The 25,442-nt window shown below is 37.0% G+C and overlaps 1 protein-coding gene across 6 annotated transcripts; it reads right to left on the bottom strand.

The window, feature by feature from the left end:
- Positions 1 to 1,830: 1,830 nt before the first annotated feature.
- LOC142338380 (neuron-specific calcium-binding protein hippocalcin-like) lies at positions 1,831 to 23,669 on the bottom strand. Of its 6 annotated transcripts, none has more exons than XM_075388113.1 (7): positions 23,388 to 23,669; positions 22,091 to 22,233; positions 7,687 to 7,881; positions 6,416 to 6,576; positions 5,614 to 5,721; positions 4,236 to 4,454; positions 1,831 to 2,052 (listed from the first exon to the last, which is right to left on the bottom strand). In XM_075388113.1, exons 2-7 carry the CDS (start codon positions 22,101 to 22,103, stop codon positions 1,993 to 1,995), a joined length of 756 nt encoding a protein of 251 aa, XP_075244228.1. In that variant the 5' UTR covers positions 22,104 to 22,233; positions 23,388 to 23,669; the 3' UTR covers positions 1,831 to 1,992. The 6 variants fall into 6 exon arrangements, with proteins under 6 accessions (XP_075244228.1, XP_075244227.1, XP_075244226.1 ...); XM_075388112.1 differs by having other exon boundaries at positions 23,379 to 23,669; XM_075388111.1 differs by having other exon boundaries at positions 23,369 to 23,669.
- Positions 23,670 to 25,442: the final 1,773 nt, after the last annotated feature.

Below are 25,442 nucleotides of genomic sequence, written 5' to 3' on the forward strand. Positions count from 1 at the left end.
TTGAGCACCATGTTTGCTTCTGCCCTAGGAAGACGATTGAATTAGAAGCAAGCGCAACAAACAAATGAAAAGTTGATTTCCGCTACCACAACATCAAAAGCAGTTCGTATTTCAAAATGATTTTTGACAAACGCCTGTATTCTGTTTACAAAATCTATTTTTGATCTTGAAAATTCGGATCTGGATTAGCCCCATGAAGAAGCAGAAGTTGAACTCATTTTCGGAAGAGAAACTAAAATCTACTATGTATTGATAGTTTTGCAAGTGTCTCTCATTTTATTTTTAAACAAAAAAAAAAAACAGAATTTATGATTCAGTCTCAGAACTTAAAAAAAAAACAAAAAAATGAGAAAATTTCAGGACAAAAATTTGTTTTGCCCTCAACATTGAAAGACGAGTACATGGAAGAAGTGAATCAAGCTTGGCAGAAAAGTTAAAAAGAGTAGAAAAAATTCAAACTCAGACGCTAACTTTATTCCTGCTGTGTACTGTTTCTACGGCCAGACGCAATGCTATCCAATCAACGGAAAAAACTGTTTCTTTTTCAAGTCAATAATCTGCTCTTCTAATAATTAGAGATACAAACAATTAAATGGGCAGCTAAACTTAAAAATTGGAATACATGTTAAACTCATCAATAGTTCAATGAGAAACACTATTAAACACTATAGATGTTTCATATCGACGAGAACAAACTTGCAGTTTTTTTCTAGTTATCATACTTCTTTTTGCAAAAATTACTGTTTCCGCTGTAATTTCTCTTTTTGATAAAAAAAATTGTCAACAAGGGTTTCAGTTTGTTGAATAACTGGCAATAGAAACAAAGCCTCAAAAGAAACCATCGTAAGAATTTCGGATTTCTTGTCAAAATCTGTTTTATTTAACCGATAACTGTAGTTTTTTTTGTTGTGAAAGCGCATTGTACTTAATAATAATTAATTATAATTGTGGTTCTTACGTAATCGCAGCGGAACAGCATTAGGCCACGGCGGCCTGTTCTCAGCTGTCCTTTTTCCTATTATTCCCCACATTTCAGACTGATCTTTTTATGTGCAGTATTGATTTTTTGTGACTATAGCCACTTTTTTTTCGTCTGAAACTTTCACGTGGTACCATCATTGCATCATTGGTCAGGCTATGCTCAACCTGAATGGTTAAGTAAGAACTCATCCTCACACAGACAGCTTCACGGAGGCAGGGGATTGAACTCTCAATCATTTGCGTGTGAAGCACACACTTTACCTCTCTGCTATCACTTCACATCTTTTTCGAAAAGAATTGGTTGTCAAAGTGGTAAAATTACCTCGGCCGTCATTAGGTATATTATTTTTTTCTGAATGAAATAAGCGATGAAGTTTCTCAATTAAAAAAAATAGTCAATATTTTTCATTAATTGAGTTCATGAAAACCTATGCTTACTTCTCCAATACCTTAAAGAATTAAGAATTTAAGAAGTCTAATTTGCCTTAAAAATTAACCTTATTTAAGTTCTACGAAGATTTAACCTCCTCAATAAAATCTTCGTATTGACCATAGTAATTTAAGCTGACATAAATTTGCTCAGATGAAGTGCAACGCCCTACCACGTTTAAGAAAAATTCGAACATCACTCAACTTGCGGTCATTGTATATACACAATTTTTTACTCATATTGCTCCTGAATTGTCCACACGCCACGTAGAATTTTAGACCTCGGACATAAGATTATAAGTTAGGATAACAAAAATTATAAGCTGGGTCTCAACGTTCATGGCTTGATTTCTATCATACCTCACTTTTAATTTCATTCGTGCTCTATTCGTACTTTGCGTTCAACGTTTTATAAAAAAATGCAAAGTGAACATCTATTTCTATGTAGATTATATGCAGATTAAAATATCAGTTATTTTAGCGTTATAAAAATGGATAGCTGAAACGAAAGGTCCACTCGTATCCTCTCCATCCTCATTAATTTGCTCAGTCGTTCTAGAATGTTCTAAAGCTGCATGGTCTCTATTGTGTCATGATCATGGATTTGTCAACTCCTTCCAAATAAGCCAGATTGAAGTTTCCCTAAAATCAAAGCCAAAATATCTTTAAATTATCTTAAATTTATCTTGCCTTCACCAGTACAACCTGCCCAGTTCGAGAGCTCCCTTACTAATTGCTTACTGGTGGGTTTTGTACACATATCAAACCCAGCGATTGCAAAGCCAAACTATTTCAAGGAAAAATATTCTAAAAACACGTTCTTTAGACAAAAATACCTGGAGGTTAACTTGATAATTTTGCAAATTTGTTCCCAATGATGAGCCGATTAGGCAACAAATTCAAAGAAATTGCATTTTGTAAAAAGAATATCAAATGTTTCAAACAAAAATCGTATAAAAATTTTGCAAGTAATCAAAAGCCAAGATGATATTTTTTTTTAAAAAATGAGCCATAGACAGCATTATAAAAACAAAATGTCGGTTGTCAGAGTAACCAAATGTTGCCCGCTTTTTCGCATCATCCTGCTAAATTGCTAACAAGTTTTTTTCAAATACCTGAAAGCCAAAATATGCCCGGCAGATTAATAGCCGAAGATTGAATAGCCACCATTAACTCCCATAACCCCGTTTGTGATTGAAAGAACAGAAAAAATGAAAAAGATTGTTGTATTAAAAAAACATTTTTAAAAAGCAAATATTGAAATTCGATTTTGTAGTTGAACAGTTACACGTGTTCTTGTTTTATAATGCGAGGTTACAGGGGCTAGTATCAAGGCATTAGAGATGATAACTAAGATTAAATTGAAGTAGCTGGCATCTAAAATTGGGCTTTATAAGTATATTCCGTTTTTTTTGGGTTTCGTTTTTCGATTTTGACTCTGTTCATTTTAGACTGAGCAACTGCCGTTTGAAATAACGTTGAGCATAATGAACGAAGATTGAAACTAGACTAGAAACGTCAAAAATTAGTGAGAAAAGCCAGGAAAAGTATTCGACAGACCTGACCTACTGTTCAATAAATTGTCACTGACTAAAGAAAAAAAACTATACCTAGAATGGTTTATGAATGGATTCGGAAAACAATTGAGACGAAAAAATCGATTAAAAATGAAACAAACAGTATGAATCAAAGTAAAATTGCCGCATGTAAACAAAAAATTACAAGCTCGACCTAAAATATTTGTTCAAATACCCTTTTCTCTCTCCACTTTAGAGTTCGAGATTCTCCACTTCAAAATCAACACCCCAATTTGATTTCAAAGCAAACATGTACAACTTAACTTAATATACAGAAGAATTGTGGAAACGCCTCCAAGAGTCATCTTCGCCATAAACCACCTTTTGAAATAACTAACAACCACTAAAAAGCTCAAAAAATAAGGCATAATTTTCTGCAGTCAAATAACAGTTGACAATTAGCCAAAAAATCTTAGAGATCTTATCTCAGAGATCTTTTTCTAAAGAAATTGAGAACATTAAAAGGCACAGACAGAAATATGCAAGATAAAAAGCGATTTTGTTTCCTTTTAATTTTAAACAAAATGTGAAAAAAAGTTTCAAAAATCTAACAAATTACTTCATTTTTGTCTTTTTCTTGTCCAATTTCTCAACAGAGAAACTGCTTCAAACCAACAAAATGGGAATTAATTGGAGGAAAAGATTGAAATAACGCAAATTTTTAAAATTCTACTTTAAACTTTTATGAATTCAATTTTTGACGATTGGACAACAGATTATATTTCTGAGTGAGCACCAGAAACTGTTACAAAACAGTTCATTTCTAGTTGTTTCTATGATTGGAATTTTAAATTATTAGTGCGATGAAACCTGCAGCGGTCCGATCTGGAGTTTGCCCAAATAATCTTCATTCACCCACATTTCACCAAAATATTTGATGCAGTGAGCTATCATTGAAAAAACTATCAAGAAGAGACTTTCCACGTTCACCTTTTGCCTGGAGTTATCCAGGTTTCAGTTATTTTGGTTCTCTTCATGCTTAAAAAATTCATTAAAAATAAGTTTCAATGCAAGCTTTCAATTAAACCGTGCAGTTTTCCAACACTGTGAAATTGGCTATCATGTCTAAAACTAAGCTCAAAGAGGAAAAAGTGCTTTCTGAGTTTTAATTGTGGCATTCTACGGAACATCAAACGCTATAGGAAAGTTTTTCATAATGGTAGAAAAAGTTTTTAGATTTTGATCTTTTCCTTTTAAACTTTTTCTTTTGCGGGTGCTCAAAAGTCACTCTTATTATTAGGAGTCTACCTGTTTCATGGCATGTAAAAATTGCTCCCTGCTAACTTTTCCCTGTGAGTTAAGATCAATCTTGCGGAAGAGCGACCTCGTGACGTCATTCAATTCCTCCGCCGATCTGGCCTCATTCTGTTGCTGCTGCTGCAATGACTGCTGCTGGCTTGAGCCCAATGGACAGCTGCTGTTCTGACCAATTAGAGCGTAAATACTGCCAACTGTCTGGCAGAGGTCCTGATGAACAAAGTCAGAATTCAAAGAACTTTGTTTTTTAAGTAGACAAAACTTGCGGGCGTGTTTGACTTTTGGGAGTTTGGGAGTGATGGGAGTAGTTTGGTGGCGAAGTAATGGAAAAAAATTTCTGGGGAATTGGTAGGTAGCTGCTGGCAGGCAGGCAGGTCGACGGGTAGGACGATAGATAAGAAGTTAGGTGGGTGGGGTATGTAGCTAGTTAGATAGGTAGGATGGTGGTTAGGTAGATGGGAGGAGAGGCAGGTTCCGGTGAGGGGATAGGTAGTTGTAGGAGGGGTAGGGTATCTGTAGTTTGGCTAGGAAGGAGAAACTTTATTGCAAATAAACTTTTCTGAAATAAGCTTACGACCTTGAATATTACCAGCAGTTCCATTTACTATGCATCAGAAAAAATGAAGCCAAAATTCAATTCATGAACAAATTTTCTTCAGCCAGTTGGTGTGTGCGTGTGTGTGTGTGTGTGTGTGTGTGTGTGTGTGTGTGTGTGTGTGTGTGTGTGTGTGTGTGTGCGGGGGGGGGGGGTAGTCAGGTGGGAGGTGGGTTGCGGGTGTCTGTGATTTGGAGAGAAATGAGGGACTGTTCAGGAAAAACTTCTCAAAATGACCTTGAATAATAACAGCAATTCCTTATCACTATACAACAGAAACTAAGCTGATGTTAAATTTTAATTTTCTGATACAGAAGTTAAACCCTATAAAGCAGAAGTCAAAGTTAAAAAACTTCAATTCATGAACACACCTGCTTCAAAACCTGCTAATAATGCTGTAGAAATTTGATACTCCTCTTCGAGTCGTAAAAAAATAGAATACCAATACTCCTTTTCGGGTTGTAAAAACCTGAAGAACTCTTCGGGTCATAAAAACCTATGAGTATACCAACACTCCTCTTGGTGTCATAAAAAAACACACGCGTTTAAAATAAATGCTTCAAACTTCATTTGAGAGTAATTAACTACTTTGGATTTGCTTTGCCTGAATGAAATGTCTGGCCCACTTCAAACTGTTGTTTCGCAATTTTTGAGTTTAATATCATTCATACTTTTGAAATGTCAAACAATCGGTACCTAAAGAGAAGATAGAGGCAATCTCGAGTAACATATTTTTATGACGTCAAAAAATGTTTGGTGATGAGAAGTTTTTACTTCGTAAGTGATGAGTCCATCTGAGTCAGTGTCGTAGAAGTCAAAGATCCAAGACATCTTCTGTTCCTGGTCTCCATTCACTAACACAGACAGACTGGCCAGGAAGTCCTAATAACAAAACACATGCTTGCGCAACTGTGTGAAACCTGTGTAAACAATATTTCACAAAATTTTCGAAACAAACACAGAAGACGCACCAAAAAACAGACACTAGATACGGTCACCAGATACGGTCCACACTATCGTGTAATGAGTCTTAAATAACGCAATTGCGGGTTTTAAAATGCTGAAATTCTACGCTACCATAAGTTAAAATGCCAGACGTTTCTATCTGCTAAGCCAGCAGTTGACATAAATTTTCTATTTTTTCAAATTTTGCCAAATGCATATTCTAAGCAAGGTTACGTGACAGAGCTGAATTCACTGTCTGGCTACCCAGTTCTGGCTTAACATCTCAATCCACTGCACGGTTCACGATAAAGGCCAGAAGATGACTTCAAGCAGACTTTCAGTGACTTCAGAAGATGACTTTCAGTGACTTCAAGCAGAGTCACATAACCTACACTTAAATAACATAAACAGACTGGTTACTCATTTAAATGCGCTTTATTGTCTAGTTAACAGTCCGTTATTTTACGATTTGAAAACGGTTATGCAGAATCGCGCATCCTCCACAGTCTGGGGAAATATTTGTCACATTATAATTATAGTACGCGAGCACCAAATATTATAGAATCAGCTAAGACGTCATGAATAAGCAGAATGTGTAATCTTTTATGAATATAGTAATGAGAAAACGGACCTCGAAGTTGATGAGGTTGTAGTTGTTGATGGGCGAAGTGAGAGCAGAGGTAGAGGTAGTTATAGTATTGGAGAGAGTTTGTGAATGCGGTTGTTGTGAAGTGTGGCCTTTGTTAGCCCTGCTCAGCATCTTCCACAGCAATTTGGAGTACACAGAGGAGTCTGAATATGTAGAGAATTAATGAAATGATTCGCAAACCAGCCATAAATGACCAGTGGATAAATATCGAACGAGCCAACCGATACCAGTAAAGGTTTTCCCTGACTCAAATCTCTATCCTCCACCCAGTTTACCCAGTAAACAATTTTCTTTGATTCAATACTAGGTCATGATTCTCTTATTATCCACTCTTGACTTTGATATAATGAAAAATTTGAGAAACTGCAAAGAAAAGAATTTGAAAAAACTGCTACACTCCTTCCTGGACAATTACACAACCCATTCCGATTTTTTTGGAAACTTGCATTGGTAGTATGCTCGATAACAAAGAAAGTTTTTTTTAGTTAAATTCAATTAGATAGTTGGTGCGTTAAATTGGTTTATTAAACCCCTCTTTTTTCCTGTTCCTCTTGAATGGTCTCAGTTCAAGTAACTAAATGCATTTCGTACATATAATCTAAGTTTGAATGGCTCTGAAACGATGCTGCAACAGGCAAATTGCCTCCTAGCATTCGTTCAGTACGACGCTTTCTAATCTAATTTGTTTAATTATTCCAAGCTTGAATATTTGGTACTGAAAACAAATTTATTTATTTATTTGTTCTATTTCTTAGTAGCCATACAAAGATCATCCAAAAACTCAAACTTATTCTCAAAGTGCGTAAATCGTTATGCCCTACGTTAATAATACTGGAAGCGCGGCAACCGTTTGAGAAAAACATTGTGCATTTATTTGTTCGACCCAAATTGGTAGCACTCTAATGTCCCCTCGACGGCCAACAGCTGTTTGACTAAAGGCATTTAGATTTTCAACAGCGATCTCACCTTCATTTTGGCCGAAATTTGGACATTGTTGGCCTTTTGATAAACATTCCCTGGCGAATGCGCTAATCAAAAGGCTAACAATGCCCCAACTTCTGAAGAAATACAAGTCTAAGCACCACATTGAACGGTACAATTACAAAATTGTTGCAACAGATGCTGTATTAGCACTCGCCCAAATCTTTCTTGCGGTTTTAGTTTCTGAATTTCAAGAGGAAAATTTTACCACTTCACTATTCTTTTTGCTGCAGAAAACATTTTTGTGACAAACAATATACAAAAAAGCTGACCTCCAAAAGGGAATAATTGTATGAAGACGTTTTTGAAGCTGGTCTGACTCATGAGTCCATTTGGACACTCCTGCTTGAAGTTTCGATAGAGGAATTGGACCTGCCTGGGAGAGAAACCACTGCTCCTGCTCAGTTGGGAGAGGGAGGGCGGTCGGTGTCGCATCAAGTGCAAGTCATTCTCACTAATTGGAAGATCTGTATCAACATCACATTTTCAGCCACACTTTATATCCGCCTAGATTCAGTTCATATAACGTGATAAATTAAGTCAGTGATAACTCCTGGCGTTTATCAAGAACCGCGAGGCAGCTCTAGATATTAAGTCAGAATTTCGAAGTGACTTCTGCAGAGTCACGTAACCATGCTTAAAACACGAAACGCGCACGTTTTAAAATGACGAAAGTCAACTTCTGGCTGAGTAGCAGCTTCTGGCATTTTAACATCTGGCACTGCAGACTTTCGGCACTTCACAATGTGTACGAGAGTGTTTCAAGAAAATGTAAATTCAAAAAATTACACCGATTTCGGCGCACTTTTCAATTGACCTTTAGTAGTGAACTGCCGCCTCTTGCATTCTACTGTTGACACTTAAGAATGAGAGAAAAATTTAGATCACGCAAAATGAACAAGTCACTTGAAAAGTTAAAATGGTCAAGCATAATTTTTGCAGAAAAAACCAGCACGCTGACAATAATTGCTTCAAACTTAGTTCGAGATCAAATAATCAGCAGTGCTCTATAGGGTTACCGTTATTATTTTTCAAAACTGACATTGAAAAAAGAGGCAGTTTAAGGCATCAAAAGAGAGGGTTGGTTTTAAATGTCAGGATACGTGAAAAACAGAAAATAATCAGCAACTTTAAATAACAAGGAGAATTGTAATGAGCGCAATGTTCTAGCCCGCAAAACAAAAAAAACTCAAAAGTAAAAACTTGTTTATCACAGATGCCAATCCCCACTACACCATTGAGCATACTAATGATCTTGCTTAGTGAAGAAGCAGACCAATAAAGGTCAGAGATGTCAGATGCTTTTTCAAACAAAACATTGAGATGTAAAATTTGAGTAATAGGATTTTTTATTCTGCCTTTCGTCGTTTTTGCGGCCTTTAGCTTTGACCATTGGTATATCATCAGACGTCTTTAAAAATTAGCCCGAAAGTGCTCCTTTTGACCAGAACTCAAATTTGTCTCTTTTTAGCTCTAACCCGCAAGTTTTGCCCGAAACAGTCAAAATATCTGAAGCTTCGTTAATTTCGGTCTCTGTTCCAGCAATGATACTATTGTCAAGGTACCAACAGTGCTGGGTAAAATTAGGTATTTTTGATTCAACCTCATCATTATAGGCCACAAGGTCAATGAGAACAACGGAGGACCAAAGGGATCTCATTGTTGAACTCCTGATTGACCTTTTACAGATTTTTTGCAGAGATGACTCCGCTGTGAGTAGCAATATGGCAAACGGTGCAGAACTGGGCATTAAAGTAACAGCTGCGTTCAGAATGACTTCTTTAAGGGCATTGAAGGCGTTTATAAAAATGATCTGTTAAATTCCTGCATCCTATGAAAACTGCATTTTTCCAAATGTTAATTTGGTTGCATGTATGATACTTTCAGCTCCACCCTTGACTATTACACCAATTTATTTACAAGAGAACAGTTAGGCCGACTCCGATTGTGTTTGTTTGGCTATTCATTTTGCAAACAAACTACGCAAGACCTCACCCACAGCTATAGGACGTACACCACTTTTTATTTTCCTTAAAGCAGTTAGAGAAGCTCTGCAGAAAAACGGTGCCACTGACAGAGGGAGCTGACCTTTGATGGCCAAAATCATTAGCTTCGTTTTTCTTGAAATATCTTGTTTAGATTGCTCAGGAGCTGCGCAATTAACTTAGTGCGAAAAATTTTCGGGGTTTATTTTAGATAGACTAGCAGCTGAGTAGTAGGGGAAGGGTTCTGTTTGGCCAAACACAGTTGGCACAACAAGTTGATGCGCTTTGTAGCTGTAATTTTGAAATTGCAGCCCAGGTTCTTCTTCCATAGTGTGTAAAATTTTAAGCTCTCTGCAGGTTTGGATTTTATCAGGTGCAACTCCGTCGAATGAGAGAATTTTTGCTGCTCTCCCGAATTGGCCTCGGAGGCAAAGCGCCTTAGCACAAGCTTCAAGTGCTTCTTTGGTCTCATTAACAATTTTTCTTGATTGCTTCATCAATACAGCTTCATACCAAAGTCCGGGGTAGTCTCCCGCCTCCCAGCTCTTAAACATTTTCGACAAAAAGTTTTCCTGATTTTGTTTGTGTTTCTTTCTACCCATTTTAGATGCTCGTATAATGCATTTACAAATGGAAAATAGCTTCTTCCAGTTTTCCGTCCAGTTTAGCTTTGAGACATATCCCACGATAGTTCTGGTGAAAACGTCCAACAAGTACTTGAGTCAATACTTGACAAGTATGTACCGTAGTGGTGGAATCTATTTCTTGCAAAAAATCATGTTTGATGCACCAAGACTGCCCTGTGCGGTATTTGAACTTGTTTCTTTTCCACCAGTCAAAACTATATCGTCAATGCGGGCTGCTCTATCACGCGGAACCTTTTTGCGTTTGACAGTAAGGAGCTAAATTGAGCATATGCCCATTTGGATCCTCAGCCTACCCACTCGTCAAAATGTGCTCCCCAACTTGTATAACTGATCTTAGTTTTGTTTTTTGTGGCTTTTCACAGTTATTTTAAACAATTTGTCATTTTTATTAAGATTAAAACAGCACTGTATCAACAGGAACTTGAAAACCAGGGGTCCGAGTCATCAACGATTAACCCGCTCATTGACTGTGTTAATCCAGAGGATTGGTTTCCTTCACTTAAAGTGTCTGATAACACACTGTTTTCACAAAAGCAAGAACTATCTACTGTTGTATACGAAACATTTTGAACTGAAGAGGCTTTCATTTTGTCACCTTTTCTGTTTCCCATTTCGTGTGTTTATTTTTTGAGTGAAACAATAGCGTCTTATATACAAACAGATCTCTAGTTTTGCTGCTGATAAGAAGAAAGTCTTCTTTAAAATAAGATTCAAACGCGTCTTGCATTAGTTTCAGGCTGCTGACTGTTATATAGATTTTCCCTTGTTCAATATCAGAAACTGAAGTTGGGTGGAATAAAGGTAGCTATAACTTATGTTGTTTTAATCTTAATGAATAACAAAAGAGGGGGGGATAACTTTGCTCGTAACTTTGCTTACGAACAACCACACGAGCATTCATTTGCTATCAAAACAGGAACGATATCAACGGGGGACAGACATTCTTCGTCGTGCCCCAAAAGACCCAAAAAACACTTTCAGTCAGGCAACAAGTACCATACAGGACGCAAAAACACAGTATAAAATTAATCTTTGATAACTTTCTCTTTTTGCATTGCAGATTTGCTTAATAAAGTGTAGGAAAATTTGAGACTTTTTCTCAATTTTTCCGTAGACCTTACAAACAGCTCAATGAGTGGATCATTGAGTGGTATCTTTTTAAAATTCTCGACAAAAAGCTAATGATTTTCAATCAGCGCTCAATTTAATGATTTATCATTCAAACTTTTCAATTAGAAACTTAAAGATTTATCATATTACAAACATGTTAGCAATTTGATGACAAATACTTTTTGCCCATTTTTTGTTGTATATCTCCTAATGACCGTTTCCAATTACTCCGACAGCTAGTAGGTTAGGTTCAAATCAGTTTGAAATATTTTTTTTTCAATTTGGAATCGGTTAAATTTTTAAAAAAAAAAACAAAATCGAAACAGAAACCGCTTCTTGACGTTTGACATTTGATAGCTTCAAAAACAATTATCGCAAACTTTCAGTTGGCCTATTTCTTTTGCAACAAATTGAATATGCCAACCTATCATAAAAACCAATCAACGCTACAACAAACAATTTGTTTAGAATCCGAGAAATTTGAAAAGTTTGGTTAGGAGAATTCAAAATTTGCCGTTGTTGAAAAAATCTTGAACCTGGTCCCACAGTGTTGATGAGCAGGCTTATGTTGCCAATCGTGCATGTTAAATCTCATGTTCATAGTAATTTAGAAACACATCTTTTCGCATTTTAAATTTATTTTACAAATGTTCTGGGTTCTGGTTTTTACAAACCAAAGGTGAATATTTGCTCCCATCAGTATTTTTACGACTCGAAGATGAACAGTGGCATCCCAAAAACTTCCATTGCTTAAATTGAAAAAACTTTATCATGACTTCAATTTTTATTTTTTTTCGAATACTTTAAAGATTAAAAGATTATGATGAGACCGTTGGAATTCCACTCCCTGCCGAAACTACTCCTACCCTCATCCACTTTGCTACTACTGGCACTTACCACTCCACCAACCAAACAGCCCACCTGTCTGATCTAAATTTCTCCCACCTACTCTGCCCTTACCACCTCTTCCCCTCGTCTACCGAACCTAACGTTTACTCACTCACCCCACCCCCTCCTCTAACCTGTACGCTACCACCCTCAGTACCCTACCTCCCGAACTCACCTCGATCCTATCCCCCAAACTACCCCCATTCGTACCCCAAATGACCACAAATTCACCAATTTTTCAACCACAAATTCTATAACTGTAAGAGAAAAGTTCTGTTTGCATTTTCAAAGTCTTTCTTGGAGAAACATTAGGCAATAAATTTTTTGATTTTTTTGTTGACTTTATTTTTCTTATATTGGTCGTTAAAATTTGGACATTGTTGGTTCCAGCGTATAATGTTCAACGAACAGTCTCTTCAGTTAAAACTGCTTTCTGTTTCATTTTTTGATAGAGATTTGTTAAAAAGTACGCGTTGTTCTGAGGTTTTAGCAAGGCGTCAGATCTTTTCGGAGTCGTCCAGTTATATTTGAAATTGGTTTAAACCCGTTCAATATTTTCACGATAACTTCTGCGCTTTCAAACTTTATAGATGTCGAAGATTATCAAATGCGTGCAATCTTGATTTTCGAATAGTTCAAATTAGCCAAAATGCCAAACAAGGATGGAATAAAAAGACTAAAAAACTTCTGCTTTAAATGGAATTTTTTTAATGAAGATATATATGCGAAGTAATTTTGTTTTCACCACCTTAGTGTGGAGGAACTACAGGCTCAGCTGTGTTGTGCGGTGTTCCGCCGTCAGTTAAAATTGAATGTGTGATATTGGTGATGCTGCGGCAGGACGTCAGAGAATCAAGCTAATCAGCTTGCTTCACTGACGCCAGCGTTGATGGTGTTTCAAAAAGGACCCTTCAGTTATAATTTTTTCTTTTCGCACGATATGCCTGAACTAACATTTACCCACTGTTATTCCTTGACAACAGTTGAAATTTTTGTGAGATTTGCTGCCCAAATCTTCATTTGCTACCGTGAAACAGTCATCCATTTCCTAACGAATCAATTACATCTCTATAATCAACATTATGACTTGGTGTTTCGAAGTTAGAGTTTTTAGCACGTGCCCCCTGGTACACTCCCCCCCTTTTGGGCACAAAAAAGCAGAAAGGTTGCAGTCGATCTGTTGTTGTTGAAGTCTGTTTGAAGTCGTTCTTTGTAGTGTTGTCGTATTTTGCTCGATTATTGCTTTTGATGAAGCCAAATTGGATATTCTTGCTTGAGCTGGTGTTGATTCCGTTGAAAATGTTGTATTGAGTCGTGTCTTAAAAAAACGCCGATCTTGAAGCTATGGACTCGTCCATATCTACAAGTGTGTCTGACCTGACTTTGATTATGACTGCTGTTTGAAAAAAACGTGCTGTGACTGCTGAAGTACTGATGGAGAGTTTGTTGTTGTCGTGCAATTTCTGTTAATATCTTTTGTCGGTATCACATGTATTTTGCTGCTGTGTACTGGTTGTTAACGTGCTGCGTTTAACGTTGTATGAAAATTGCTTGCTGGAAAGTTGAATTGCTTTTGTGCTGATTGCATTCGATTGTGTACAGTTGAAGTTGTTCTGAATCGGCACTCGTATAGCTGTTTGGCTACAGTCAAATACTGAATGATTTCTCGAATTGTTGTTGCTGGGCTGGTCATTGAAAGTTGCTGGCCGACAAATTGATGCCACCCATGTTCCGTACCTTACATAAACCTATCAATACTATGTACCTATTGCCTACCTTTTACCTGTCTTTCCCTAAATTAGAGTTCGCCGGAATACCAAATATTTTGAAATACTTTTGTACCTCTGGAGTTTGGTTTTACCTAAGCTGTTTAGTGTCATCTACCTATCCAAAAACTTTCACCCTGTCGGTTCAATTCTCTGCTGTTTCGCAATAGGCAGATTATTTGTGCACTTAAATTCCCAAATGAATACTTTATTCCACTTGAATACCTTTTAACTATCCATAAATTGTCTTCTTTTTCATCCTACCTACCTAAATTTTCCATTTGAAAGTATTTCTCTAATATACGATAAGCTTTGTTTTTTGTAGCACCCTGGTGAGTTAATTATTGAAATCCCTAATTGTACCTGAAATTTTCTTAGAGTTGCTAGCTCACTAAACTAAACTTTAAACAATTCATTTTCCAGCTTACCCCAAACCCACAACTCATATCAAGTTTGTGTTTCAGATTGTCATAAAAATATTGTTCCCAATTTACTTTTGATAACCTCTATTTTGTTCTGTCGTTGATCAAACTCACTTCAGTAGCTGGTTTAACAAAATCCCCTCTTGATGTTTTAAACAGGCAAGACATTACCACATTAGAAATACCCCTATTTAACTTCTATATCCCGTCTACTGTTGAATGCCACTGTCAACGTTTTCTGAGTGTTGGCAAATACTCCGTTAACAGACGTGTCCAAAACACGTTCATGATACCGCTGACGTTGCTCCATAGTTTTCCTATTCCTCTGTGACTGCTGCTAATTGTAGCATCTGACGGCAGTCTTGTTGTCATTCCGGTCAAAAATGTCCTGGCTTCAGGCTTTCAACATCGAGTATGTCTCTGCTGAGTGATGTTCGAGGCCTGCTGTTAAGAATAGCCTCAACTTGACAAATAAGGGTCGAGTAAATGTCTTCCTGGAGTTTCCTAGAGCCTGCAACGTTGAAGAAAAGCCGTTTGCACATCCCAATGAGGCACTCCCATGATCCATTAAATTTTGACTCTCTAAATTTCTGTATCTCTCTAGTTGTGATGCTGCTTTTCTCGAAATTCTCTGCTGTACTGGTAAAATATAAAGCGTTGTCACTGTGAATTCTTTCCAGAAGTCCTCGTCGGCTGCAATATCATTGGAATGCAATTATTCATAAAAAATTTTGCAAGTTTCTGGCTACTTCGATATGAACCACCCGTATCTTCAGACAGTTCAACAAGCAACAGTATGCTTTCATGGCTGTGTTGATCAGGCCAGATTTCAAGGGGCCCAAAAACGTCAAGAATCGGCTAGCTTGGAAGATCTGACATCTGATGCTGACTGTTGAGTTGTCTCTGTCGTCTCGAAGCGTAGCATCTGTTTGAGATCTTCTTCATTACTGTTTTGCATTCAGGAACCCATTAGTTCAACCGAATGCAGTGTGTTTCTTGTTCAACTCCAACACGACCATTGATGTTGTGTTTTAATTCCAGAAAAAGACAAAATAATCCTGTTCCTACCGACTAAGATTATTGGCGTTGCTGTTAAAAATAGTGCGTTGGCTAGTCTGCTGTATGAGCAAATGATACCATCGTCATCTATTGAAACTGTTAACTGAATCATTCTTCTCCTCTTTTGAATTGGCTTCTTGTGTTTTAGTTGATTCACAGCCTCATCGAACGAATGTTGCTGAGATAGAAGAAAGAAAGTTCTCTAAGTTTATGAGCTGTTGTTCCCGTGTACTCGTTTTGATTTGGAGGTTTTTCATTTTGATGATGAGGGTCTGAGTTTAAAACACTGGCTAAAACTCTTGGCAGCAATAAGGTCCTTGTCAATTGGCTGTCGGCGTGTTCCCTGAAAACTGGTTCCTTGATCTGCTGGGTTCTCCTTGCTGTTGACGTGGTTCCACTGATTAATCCTTGTGAAATCCCTTATATCAGCCATTCGGTTTCCGTTGTGCATCTTGTATTTCATTTTGAAGTTCTTTGTCCAACTGAGAACGGTCGCGATGTCACTCAGTAGAAAAACTTTGTCAAACATGAAGTCCATTTTGTCCTGACTGTTTTCTTTAATCTTGCTGCATAAAGTGGTGCTTGCAGTTCAAGTCTAGGATTTGTTGTTTGACGCAAAGGTGCAACTCTTGTTTTTCCCCATCAGAAAACGTATTGTTGTTTCCTGGTTGTCTTGATACATGCCACTGCTGCTGTTGCTTCAAATGATGCTTGGCAGAAAGTATGAACGTAGTATTCCCAAGTGCAGTAAAACCTACCAACATTTTGACCCCTACCGTTTTTAAATTTTCGCTTCCTGTACCCAATCCTTGATGGCCTTCCCATTGTCTCCACTGAAGGCTTTGTCCCATTCGCGTCCATGTTTCCACATTTTTTGCAGTAGGATCTTGCTCGAATGGGAAAAAGAGATACGATTCCCTGAGGATCGTAGAAATTTGACGCAATAGACAGAAACTTACGTCCATGTCTTCCTGTCCAGATTCTTTCTGTCTTTGGCTCTGAAATTATTTATTTTGTCTTCGTTCAAGCTCAGTGAATTTCAAGTACTCTTTGATGAAAAGTTTTAGTGATGAGGTCTTCAACTGGTTTGCATACCTCGTCTTGCATCTGCAGACAAAACTCACGGCTGTTGCTGCACCATTTTGTCAGATTGAATTTTCCTTTTTTGAGAGTGTCCTTGACATCCTTGGCTGTAGTGAAAGCTGTGGCGGTGTCGCTGAAAAGTCACTCATGTTATCCATGCAGATGGCCCACTGAGGATGTCCGGAACATTTGAACGATGATTGATTTCGTCTTTGGCTGCCTGTTGTAAAACGAAATTCGCAGAGGCTGGCGAGTCCAGGCCCCAAAGATGTGTCGTTGGTATTCGCACACCTCTAATTATAGACCAATCGCAGATAACGTCGGTCCTGTCGTTGTACTCCGATTTCAATAAACATTGCTCCGATGTCTCCTCGGATGACAACGGCTCCCAGTCGTAATCGTAGCAAAATTCCAAGCATTTTTCCGAGGAGTCCAGGTCCAGCTAAGAGTTTGTCATTGAGGCTTATTTCGCTTTGTGGTGCTTTGGCATTGCAGATTCTTCGTATCTTGTCGGGTTTCTTTGGGCGGACAACAGCGCTGCATGTACCATCCTGTACCTTTCTGTAGATGCAAAGGTATTTTTGCAACGTAAACTTTGTCTAGGTCTGCATTAATGCCCTCATTGTATTTCGCGTACTGCTCAGATTTCTTCTTTAGACTGTTAACAATATAATTCAGATGAATCAAGGCTTGTGACCAGTTGTCTGGTAAACTGCTTTCTTTCCAGAGAAGTCCCATTTCATAACGTCCATCTATTTGTCTCACGCATTTTGTATTAAGTATTTTGTTGGCCAAAACTTTTAGATCAGTCTATTTGGTTTTGGATTGCAACGGTATTGTCTTTGCTTTCCACCAATGAGAAACTTCTCTGTTGAGGCTATTATAATGTTCGAGGCAATTGCTGCAAAACAAAGCAGTCTGATGCAAAGAATAATGAGTTTTGTCATCCAACACTGTATGGGGTTCGGCAAATGCCCAACCAAGTTTGAAAAGACTAGCACTTGGTGCCGACGATGGTCCTTGTTCCACTCTGACTGTTGATGTAAGGTTAATATTGTCCTGTCCGATCAATACCATGACTTGGAAATTATCCAGAGTTGGCATATTGACATGCCTAAGATAGTCATACTTTCTGGCAATGTCTCCCGGGTGATCCCTCAACTTTGGCAAATTCGTGATTTCTACAGCATAAAAATGTTTGAGTTTGTAGCGTTCGTCGTCTTCCAAAATTGAAATACCCATTGATGTTGCGTAACGTCTTTTTGTGTCTGTTCCAATGGCTGCTTTCAAGACAAATTGTTGGCGAGTTTATTTCTGAATGCATAGTCCATCAGCAGTTATCGCGAGGAGTATTGTCAAGCTGCTTCCTGGGTGGATGAACGCGTATGTTCGAATTTTATTCTCTTTGTTATGTAAAGTAACTGGCATGACATAGAGAAGATTTGTTGTTTTAGTCACTGCTGTCGTGTTCTTTGTTGTGGTTGTAGCTTTGCTGTTGATGACTGCCAATTAGTTGCCATTTCCTCATGAGTTGCTCAGTTGCGAGTTTCTTTGAGCAAATGGTTGCACTGTTTGTCCGTATCTGCTGTTGGCACTCTGTATTGTAGTATTGTGTTGTTATCCGCATCCTTGCTCCCTGCAATCAGAGTTCGAGGGACAGTTGTTGGCCTGATGGTTGGCTACCAAACAATTTCTGCAATGATTCAACAGATAAACCGTTTGCGGTCTTTCAACTGCCGTCTTTGCCTTAAACGTTGGCCAATGGAACAACTGATGGTTACCGCCGTTGAAGAAACAAGGCAAAAGCTGTTTGTTGCTACCGTTTTCTCCTGTAGTTTGAAACAGTTGTTTTGTGCTCCGCTAGTTGTTTTGGTTGTTGTTGCTAAAGTTGTTTATGTTTTGTGTTGGTTGTTATTGCTGTTGTTGTTGTTCCCTGTTCGGATGGGTTGGTTGTTGATGAAACTGTCGGTTTTCATTTAACTTTAAAATCTGCTGATGTGTGCCACTGTCTGTGTTAAAGCTAGTGTTGTTTCGTACTTGATGTGTTGAACGTTCATGTGCCTCAGGTATCTTTTAATCCATTTGTTGAAGTCTGCAAGTGACGTCTGTTGAACTCGTGGTCGTAGAATAAACTGATTCTATTTGAATTCTTTCCTGTAGGGCAGTTTGTTTGTTGCACGCCTCAAAATTGCCGTGTTGTTGAGACCAGCTTCAAAATTAAGTTCTTGCAGTGTCCTTGTCATGGTGTTTTTGAAATTGGAGAACTTTACAATTGACCAAGGAAGAGATGTTTTTGGTGACCGGTAGTTAATTAGTTTTTCCAACAAGTTACTGATGATGACGTTTGGCTTCCGAAAACGCTGTTTCAGCTCGTTTATTGAATCTTTTTACAGGTGTTCTTTACAGGCAAATCATTCAATTGCTCTTTTGACTTTTCCAATCACAAGTTCCTCTAGATGGGCGATCTTCTGTCTATCACTAAGATGAGTGTCTCCAATCGTTAACTTGAAACGGCTGTACCAATCTGCCTATTTGCTCGGGCAGAGCTTCAACATAACGCATGTAGAATAGGAAAGCTTCAACATAAGGCATGTAGAGTGGAACTGGTTGTGGAAACGTTGTTAACAATTGCTTTGATTGTACTGTTATGTTATTGAATGTTTGTCCCCCATTCTAGTTACTCTGTTCTGCTGGTCGTTTAGGCCACTTGAGTAAGCTAATCTGTTATGCCAAAAACTGCTGAGGTTGTACAGTAGAACTGCAGGCTTCCGGTTGTTCTTTGTGTGAGTTTCCGTTATTGGATGTGTGCTGTTGTCCAATTGCTCGTGTTGATGTTTTTGTTGGTTGTTGAGTTATCCGCTGTCGAATTGGCTGCTGCTTTTGTCTTTTTGTTGTCTTGTGCACAGAAGTTTGTTGTGACTTTCCCCGCGAAGGGTGATTCTGAATTTTATTTCTTTTTGATGCCGTCGGTGTTGTTCCACCTGTCAGTGACTTTGCCGATCTACTCCTCATAGTGATTTTCGTCAATTGTGATATCAACTCGTATTTGTTTCCTCAAAATGAGAAAACGTTCCCGCTACCTTTTCATGAACATTTTTTGCCTGATTTATGATTCCACTCTCAACCAATTTGCTCTTGGTTTGAAAGTTTTTCTCAATTTTCTCCGTGGTCTTTAGCTTTGCCTTTGCGACTCTGCCTTGAAGTTGCGCTTTCGAGCTAGCCTAGGGGGGTCACCCGAAAAAACTCAGCAGAGTTCCTCTTTCAGTTAATATTGAATGTGTGGTGGTAGTAATGCTGCGGCAGAACGTCAGAGAATCAAGCTAATCAGCTTGCTTCACCGACGCCAGTGTTAGTGAAGTTTCAAAAAGGACCCTAGAGTTATATTTCCTTTGGCACGATATGTCTGGGCTACCCTGTTCCCACTGTTGTTCTTTCGCAACAGTTGAAACTTTTATGAGATTTGCTTAACAAATCGTTTTTTCTACCATGAAAAAGTCATCCATTTCCTATCAATTTTATCTCTAAAATCAACGTTATGACTTGGTGCTTCAAAATTACAGTTTTTAGAACGTGCCCCTGGTATATGGTTTTATGCAGAGTCAATTCTGGCCAATCGAAATGCTCCGTGCAGCGAGTTGTAAGTGGTATCATTAGAAAGTCCGTCAAGCGTAGAATATACATGAAAAATAATCGAATTTGATTTTTTTCCTCGGAGTTATCGAGGTTCATAATTCTGTGAGTGTTTGAATAATTTTTTCTTATTTTTTTATTTTTATTCGCATTTTCCTCATTTCCGATAATGTATTTCTTATTTTTGCTAAAAGATAAGTTTTAAAATGTCAACGATAGTTTTATCTTACTATTTGAACCAAATTTTTGCCAAAAATATTGGATTATTTAATCAAAATCGCGTCGAATAATTTTTTTTAGCCCACTTTGTTTAAATCAGCTGGAATTACAAGCCAAAAAATGCAAACCCAATCTAAAATTCCAAAGAGACTAGATTTGCTCCCAATTTCTTTCAGTATTTTCTAGAATCAGAATTTCAACGTTTTTTAATTTAAGTTAACCGAAAATGGTCCAAATTTCATCAATAATTTCTGATACATTGATTTTTTTTCTCTCATTATGTATTCCGCAAACATTGGGAGCAATTACCTGTATTCAATGGACGAGTATCAATTGCAAGGCTATTCTTGGTCAAGTTGTATATTCTAAAACCCAAAAAACTACGAGGATTGTATGGGAGCGATCTTTATCGCTTTCTTTGTTTTTTATCTTAAATACAGACCAGAATTATTTCAAATCGAGGCCTAATTATTGGCAGACCTCATTTATGTCTTAAGTGTTTTTGCCGGGATTGACCTGAGATCTTGAGTTCGTCGTTATTTTGTAGTCTCATGACTTAGTGCCATTAATGACAGATCCAAACAGCTTCCTAAGGAGTTACAATTTAAACCATCTAAAATTTTTAAGAAAAAGCTTAGGGTTGTAATAGCTTAGGGTTTTTTCCTTTGAAATACAAGGTTTCATAATTTTGTTATTTTCGAATAATTGCCATTTCTGAGGTACTTGTTCCTTGCCTTGTTACATTATCAATTTAATGGCAAGTCACATATGACATTGAATTCTTATTTTTTAATGTATTTTTTGTTATTTTTGTAGTATGACATACTCCCGATGGTGACAGATCTCAATGGCTCCTGTGTAAGTTTAAATGCACACTTTCATTGACTTCGGTTGATAGATAGTGGTTTTCACACTGACACTAAATGTTTTCTAAAAATATAAATGTTTTTTAACACTGCCCATTTTGTTTTATTGTATACTTGTTACCTAATCTTATCAAGGACGGGTCCCATATTTTTTCTAGCGAAGTACACGATAGTTTTTACTAAATAAATTAGACAGAGTTTTGGTCGTAATTAACGTTTGTTGTTGTTAACTGATTTCGTTCTTCATCTTGTCTCGTATTATTGTTAATGACAGGTCCCATCGGCCCCTTAATGCGGTATTATCTACTTCGTTTAGTGGTTTGAAGTTTTTATTCATTCACCAATTATTTTCGAACACTATGTGAACTAGTATTCTTTCGCTTCCTCATTTTATAGATGTCAAAAATGTTGATGAGCGGGGTTAGAACATTGTGCTTTTTACTACAGAGGGCTAAACTTAAAAATTAGATGCCAGTACGTAGATTAAAAATTATTAGGTATGAGAATTCTAAATTCTACTGTTTTTCGGGAAAATAAACTGACTGAGATGGTCTACCTTGATATCTGATCGGGTTCCCGTCTTTCAGTATTATTAAACTCAAATTTCTAATAGTTCACCATTGTTCGCTTTTCGTGGGGAAATTGTTATTTTGGTAGTCCTAGAGAGAATATTTAGCACAATTTATTGCTTTTCGAAAAGTAACGTTGTTCAACATTCTATTTGGCTGTTCTAGTTTGTTAGATAATGCTTCTGTATTTTTTTTTGTATAGTTTTATAATTTGTTTTATTGTTTACAGCTTCTGCCACAAAGGCGCCAGTGAACTTTCCACGGCCGGTCCTAGATGAATATACGTAACATCTATTTCCTCACCATACATGTATAACACTGAAGACTGTTTTCTTGTACATGTCAGCTCTAAAGTTTAATCGACAGAATTGGCGAAAATTTAATTCTCCAAAAAATAGTAGGTTTTAAGTCAGAAATTTGATTTTTACTTACCGTCAAAATCCATGTCTCTTCTGGTATGGGCTCTCACGTCAGGAGGGAGAGAAACAAGTGAGGTTGGAGTTAACAAGGTTAGTAATGACAACAATAATAACAATCGGTCAATTAGGGATGCCTACGCCTTACTCCCTACTCATCTATGAAAAAGTCAGTTTGTCTGTTCCGTCATAAGAGGGGAGAACAGGGATTGAGGAGGATAAGAATTTGATGGATTATAGCTCGTTACAATGCAGATTACAGATCTCTTTCTTTCTGTTTGTATCTGTTCATCCTCTTTTTATTTCAGTTCTGCTCTCTGAAGTTGGAGAGAAAAAGAGAGCAGCAGAGTATAAGTGGCTCTTGTTTCTGATTAATGGCATTGGTGGCATTGTAATCTCCTACTTTGCCACACCATTCACGGCCATTAATCAGTCATACTCTGTATACATTATAATACACGAGGAAGAAGCCAAACACCATCTTCGTATTCTTACAACGCCTAACAGCGATTAGCAGAAACACAGAAGCTAGATAGAAAAAATTGCCTCACACTGTTTTTGCCTGAAACGTTAGACGAATTTGTGCTTACAATTTTCTTAGACATTTAGAGCAACCTAGAATTAAATTACTTTTGAAGCTTTAGGTAAGGGTATTTTATCAGAATACTGAGCTAAATTTATGCATATTAACCTGTCATAGGTAGTAGCCAGAATTTTTTAAAATAAGCTAACCTTTTTGAAAAAATATTAAAGTTAGCCCAGACAAAAAGCTAATCCAATGAAAAATAGATATGTTTGATATAGCTACAACACAAAAATGAAAATAAACGTCTGGGTTCCTTTTTTCAAAATGCACTGTGATGGACGATTACATTTCTGTATCTCGAGCGATCGGTTAGTTATCCTAATATGGAGGTAGCAAAGAAAAGAGATACTTGGTTTAATTCCTGGGGTTAATCGATAGTTGCCTCTTCGATTATCGGGATTTGAAGGGGACTTAGTTTTAAATCAGGCAGAATAAATCTAAGCAGCAGCGTTATCTCTATCGAGCAAGTTTGTCCTATATAATCTTACAATAAAAATAGGAATTATTGATGAAGAATTCAGTTTCTCGTTTAGCAGTGGAAATAAAATACTATCTAACTTCTCGTTAATTTAGGGGCAGGGACCGTGATCATTTCTTGGTTTCACTTCGGTAGTTTAACTAAAACCAATCTTAAAAATTGTAAAAACTGTAAAAAAAACTGTGAAAAATTGTAACATAAAGTGAGTTATTAGCACAGACGAAACTGACAGTTACAGACAAAAAATACCATTAAAAGAAACCAAATAAACAATGCTGTGTAAAAGGAAGCAATGTGAACAAAAAGAAGTGATCTCTTTAACTGGCACCTTAGTTTGACTGGTTGTATCCGCTGCAATGAGAAAGCACCGCTACTCTTATATTCAATTCATCTGAGAATTATTCAACTAATCAAATTTTAATGAGCTGTTCAAACCATCAGAACAATTCGCGTGCCAAAATTATTTCGCATGTTGTATTTTGCATTGTTGACAATGAGGAAGAAATCTGCGCGCTGAGAAAAGTTGTAACAAATAGGAAAGGTTTAAACAGGAGACAGATTTTCAAAATAAAAGTATATTATTTAGAGGCAGGCCCTTTGGATACAATTTAAAATTTTGTTCTCTTTATTATGTTTCGAAGTAATAAAAATTTAATTGGGAAATATAAATGTTTCAATTTGTTCCAATATACCAATCTATACTTCCAGTAACAGGTACGTTTCAAAAGCTTTGAAAAGGAGCAAAATGCTATTTAATGAGAGAGGGAAACACGGTTCTGTTTCTTCTTCTCTAAATTTGGCGTTAATTATCACCTTGTTACCCCCCAAAAAAGCAATCGAGCAGTTTTCCCAAAATGAGACAAAACTTGCAAACTTACAAATCACTGCGTACTGCTCAACCTAAATACAGGAAAAAATTAGTTTTCGTTCAGTCAAATTTGCAAAATAAACTAAATTTTGAAAATGCAATTAGAAAAGAAACAAAACCTCACTGAATAACAAAAGCATTTTTAAGCGTCCAAAAATATTACTGAAGGAGCGTTTCGTACGAACTGCACGTGATTACACAGCTTCTACGTAATTAGCAATGACGGATATAAAATGAAGTTATCGAAACACTAGATCAGCAATTATGTAATAGGAAATACTCGTATCAGAGAAGCTGAATAAAATAAAAACGAATAAATTATATAGTAAAAAATGCTGCCAAATGAGTAAAATTTGGGAAAATGTAATTGTACTCCATTCTCGGAAATTTTTAATTAAAATATACACACCTATTAAGTTAACCCTACATTGGATATTTTAAAAATCTTTTGACGCAATGGACCATAAAAGAGAAACATTTCATAACTATCTACAAGTAAATCTATTCATTTAATGATTAACTACAAGTAAACAGAAGACAGGACAAAATATTCAATGCCAATATATCCAATGTGACAAAATACCCATAATATACCCAATATTTTATCCTAATGTTGAAATTACCAGAAAGATTATTGAACATAAAATTTAGCAAGCGCATTATTGGCCATGCGTCAGTGGCCCGTGGGACCTGATATGAAATTATAACAGTCAAAGATGTGATTAAATTATCGGCGCAATTATGAAAAAAAACATGCTTCTAATACCGAGAGCTAATTTGTAATTTGATTTTTGAACCAAGAGATCAAAGGGGATAAATTGGGTATATTGGCAAATTGGGTATTCGGCGTAAGGAAAATTGACATTTGACCAATTAAACTTATTTATTTATATTGATCAACTACAGGTAAACCTAATATCAAGAATTGAATAACATTAATAAATGCAAACTTTTATAAATACAAGGAAGCTCGGTAATGTGCGTTTGCACATAATGTTCCGACCCTGCTCATATTTTCAACTTAGTTGTCCATCAAATGAGGGAGAGAAAGAAAATTTCAGAAAGACACATACTCTTCGAAAATAATTAGTTAATGAGTAAATTGTCTCAAGTGCAAACCTACGTCCAATTCAAAATCTATTTCAATTTTAAATCACTAACTAAGTCAAAAAACGTCAGTTAAAACCTAAACTAACAAATCAACCTCTACCTCATCTCAAAGGAGATGTGACCTTAGTTAGATGTTGCCTAATAAGACGTTGCAACCAGTCAAAAAGAACAAAACAAAAAAGGCAAGGTCAACCATCAGCTGTCAAGTACAAGTACAAGATAGAGTCTTATGTAACGCCATCCGAGCCCCTGGGAGCATTCGTTAGCGAGAAAACGAAAGAATTAATGCCACCTTGGAGAACCAATGATACTTGTCATTGATTAGA

The sequence above is a fragment of the Convolutriloba macropyga genome, chromosome 4 (genome assembly GCF_964194025.1).
Source record: "Convolutriloba macropyga chromosome 4, txConMacr16.3, whole genome shotgun sequence".
In the NCBI taxonomy this organism is placed as follows: domain Eukaryota; kingdom Metazoa; phylum Xenacoelomorpha; order Acoela; family Convolutidae; genus Convolutriloba; species Convolutriloba macropyga.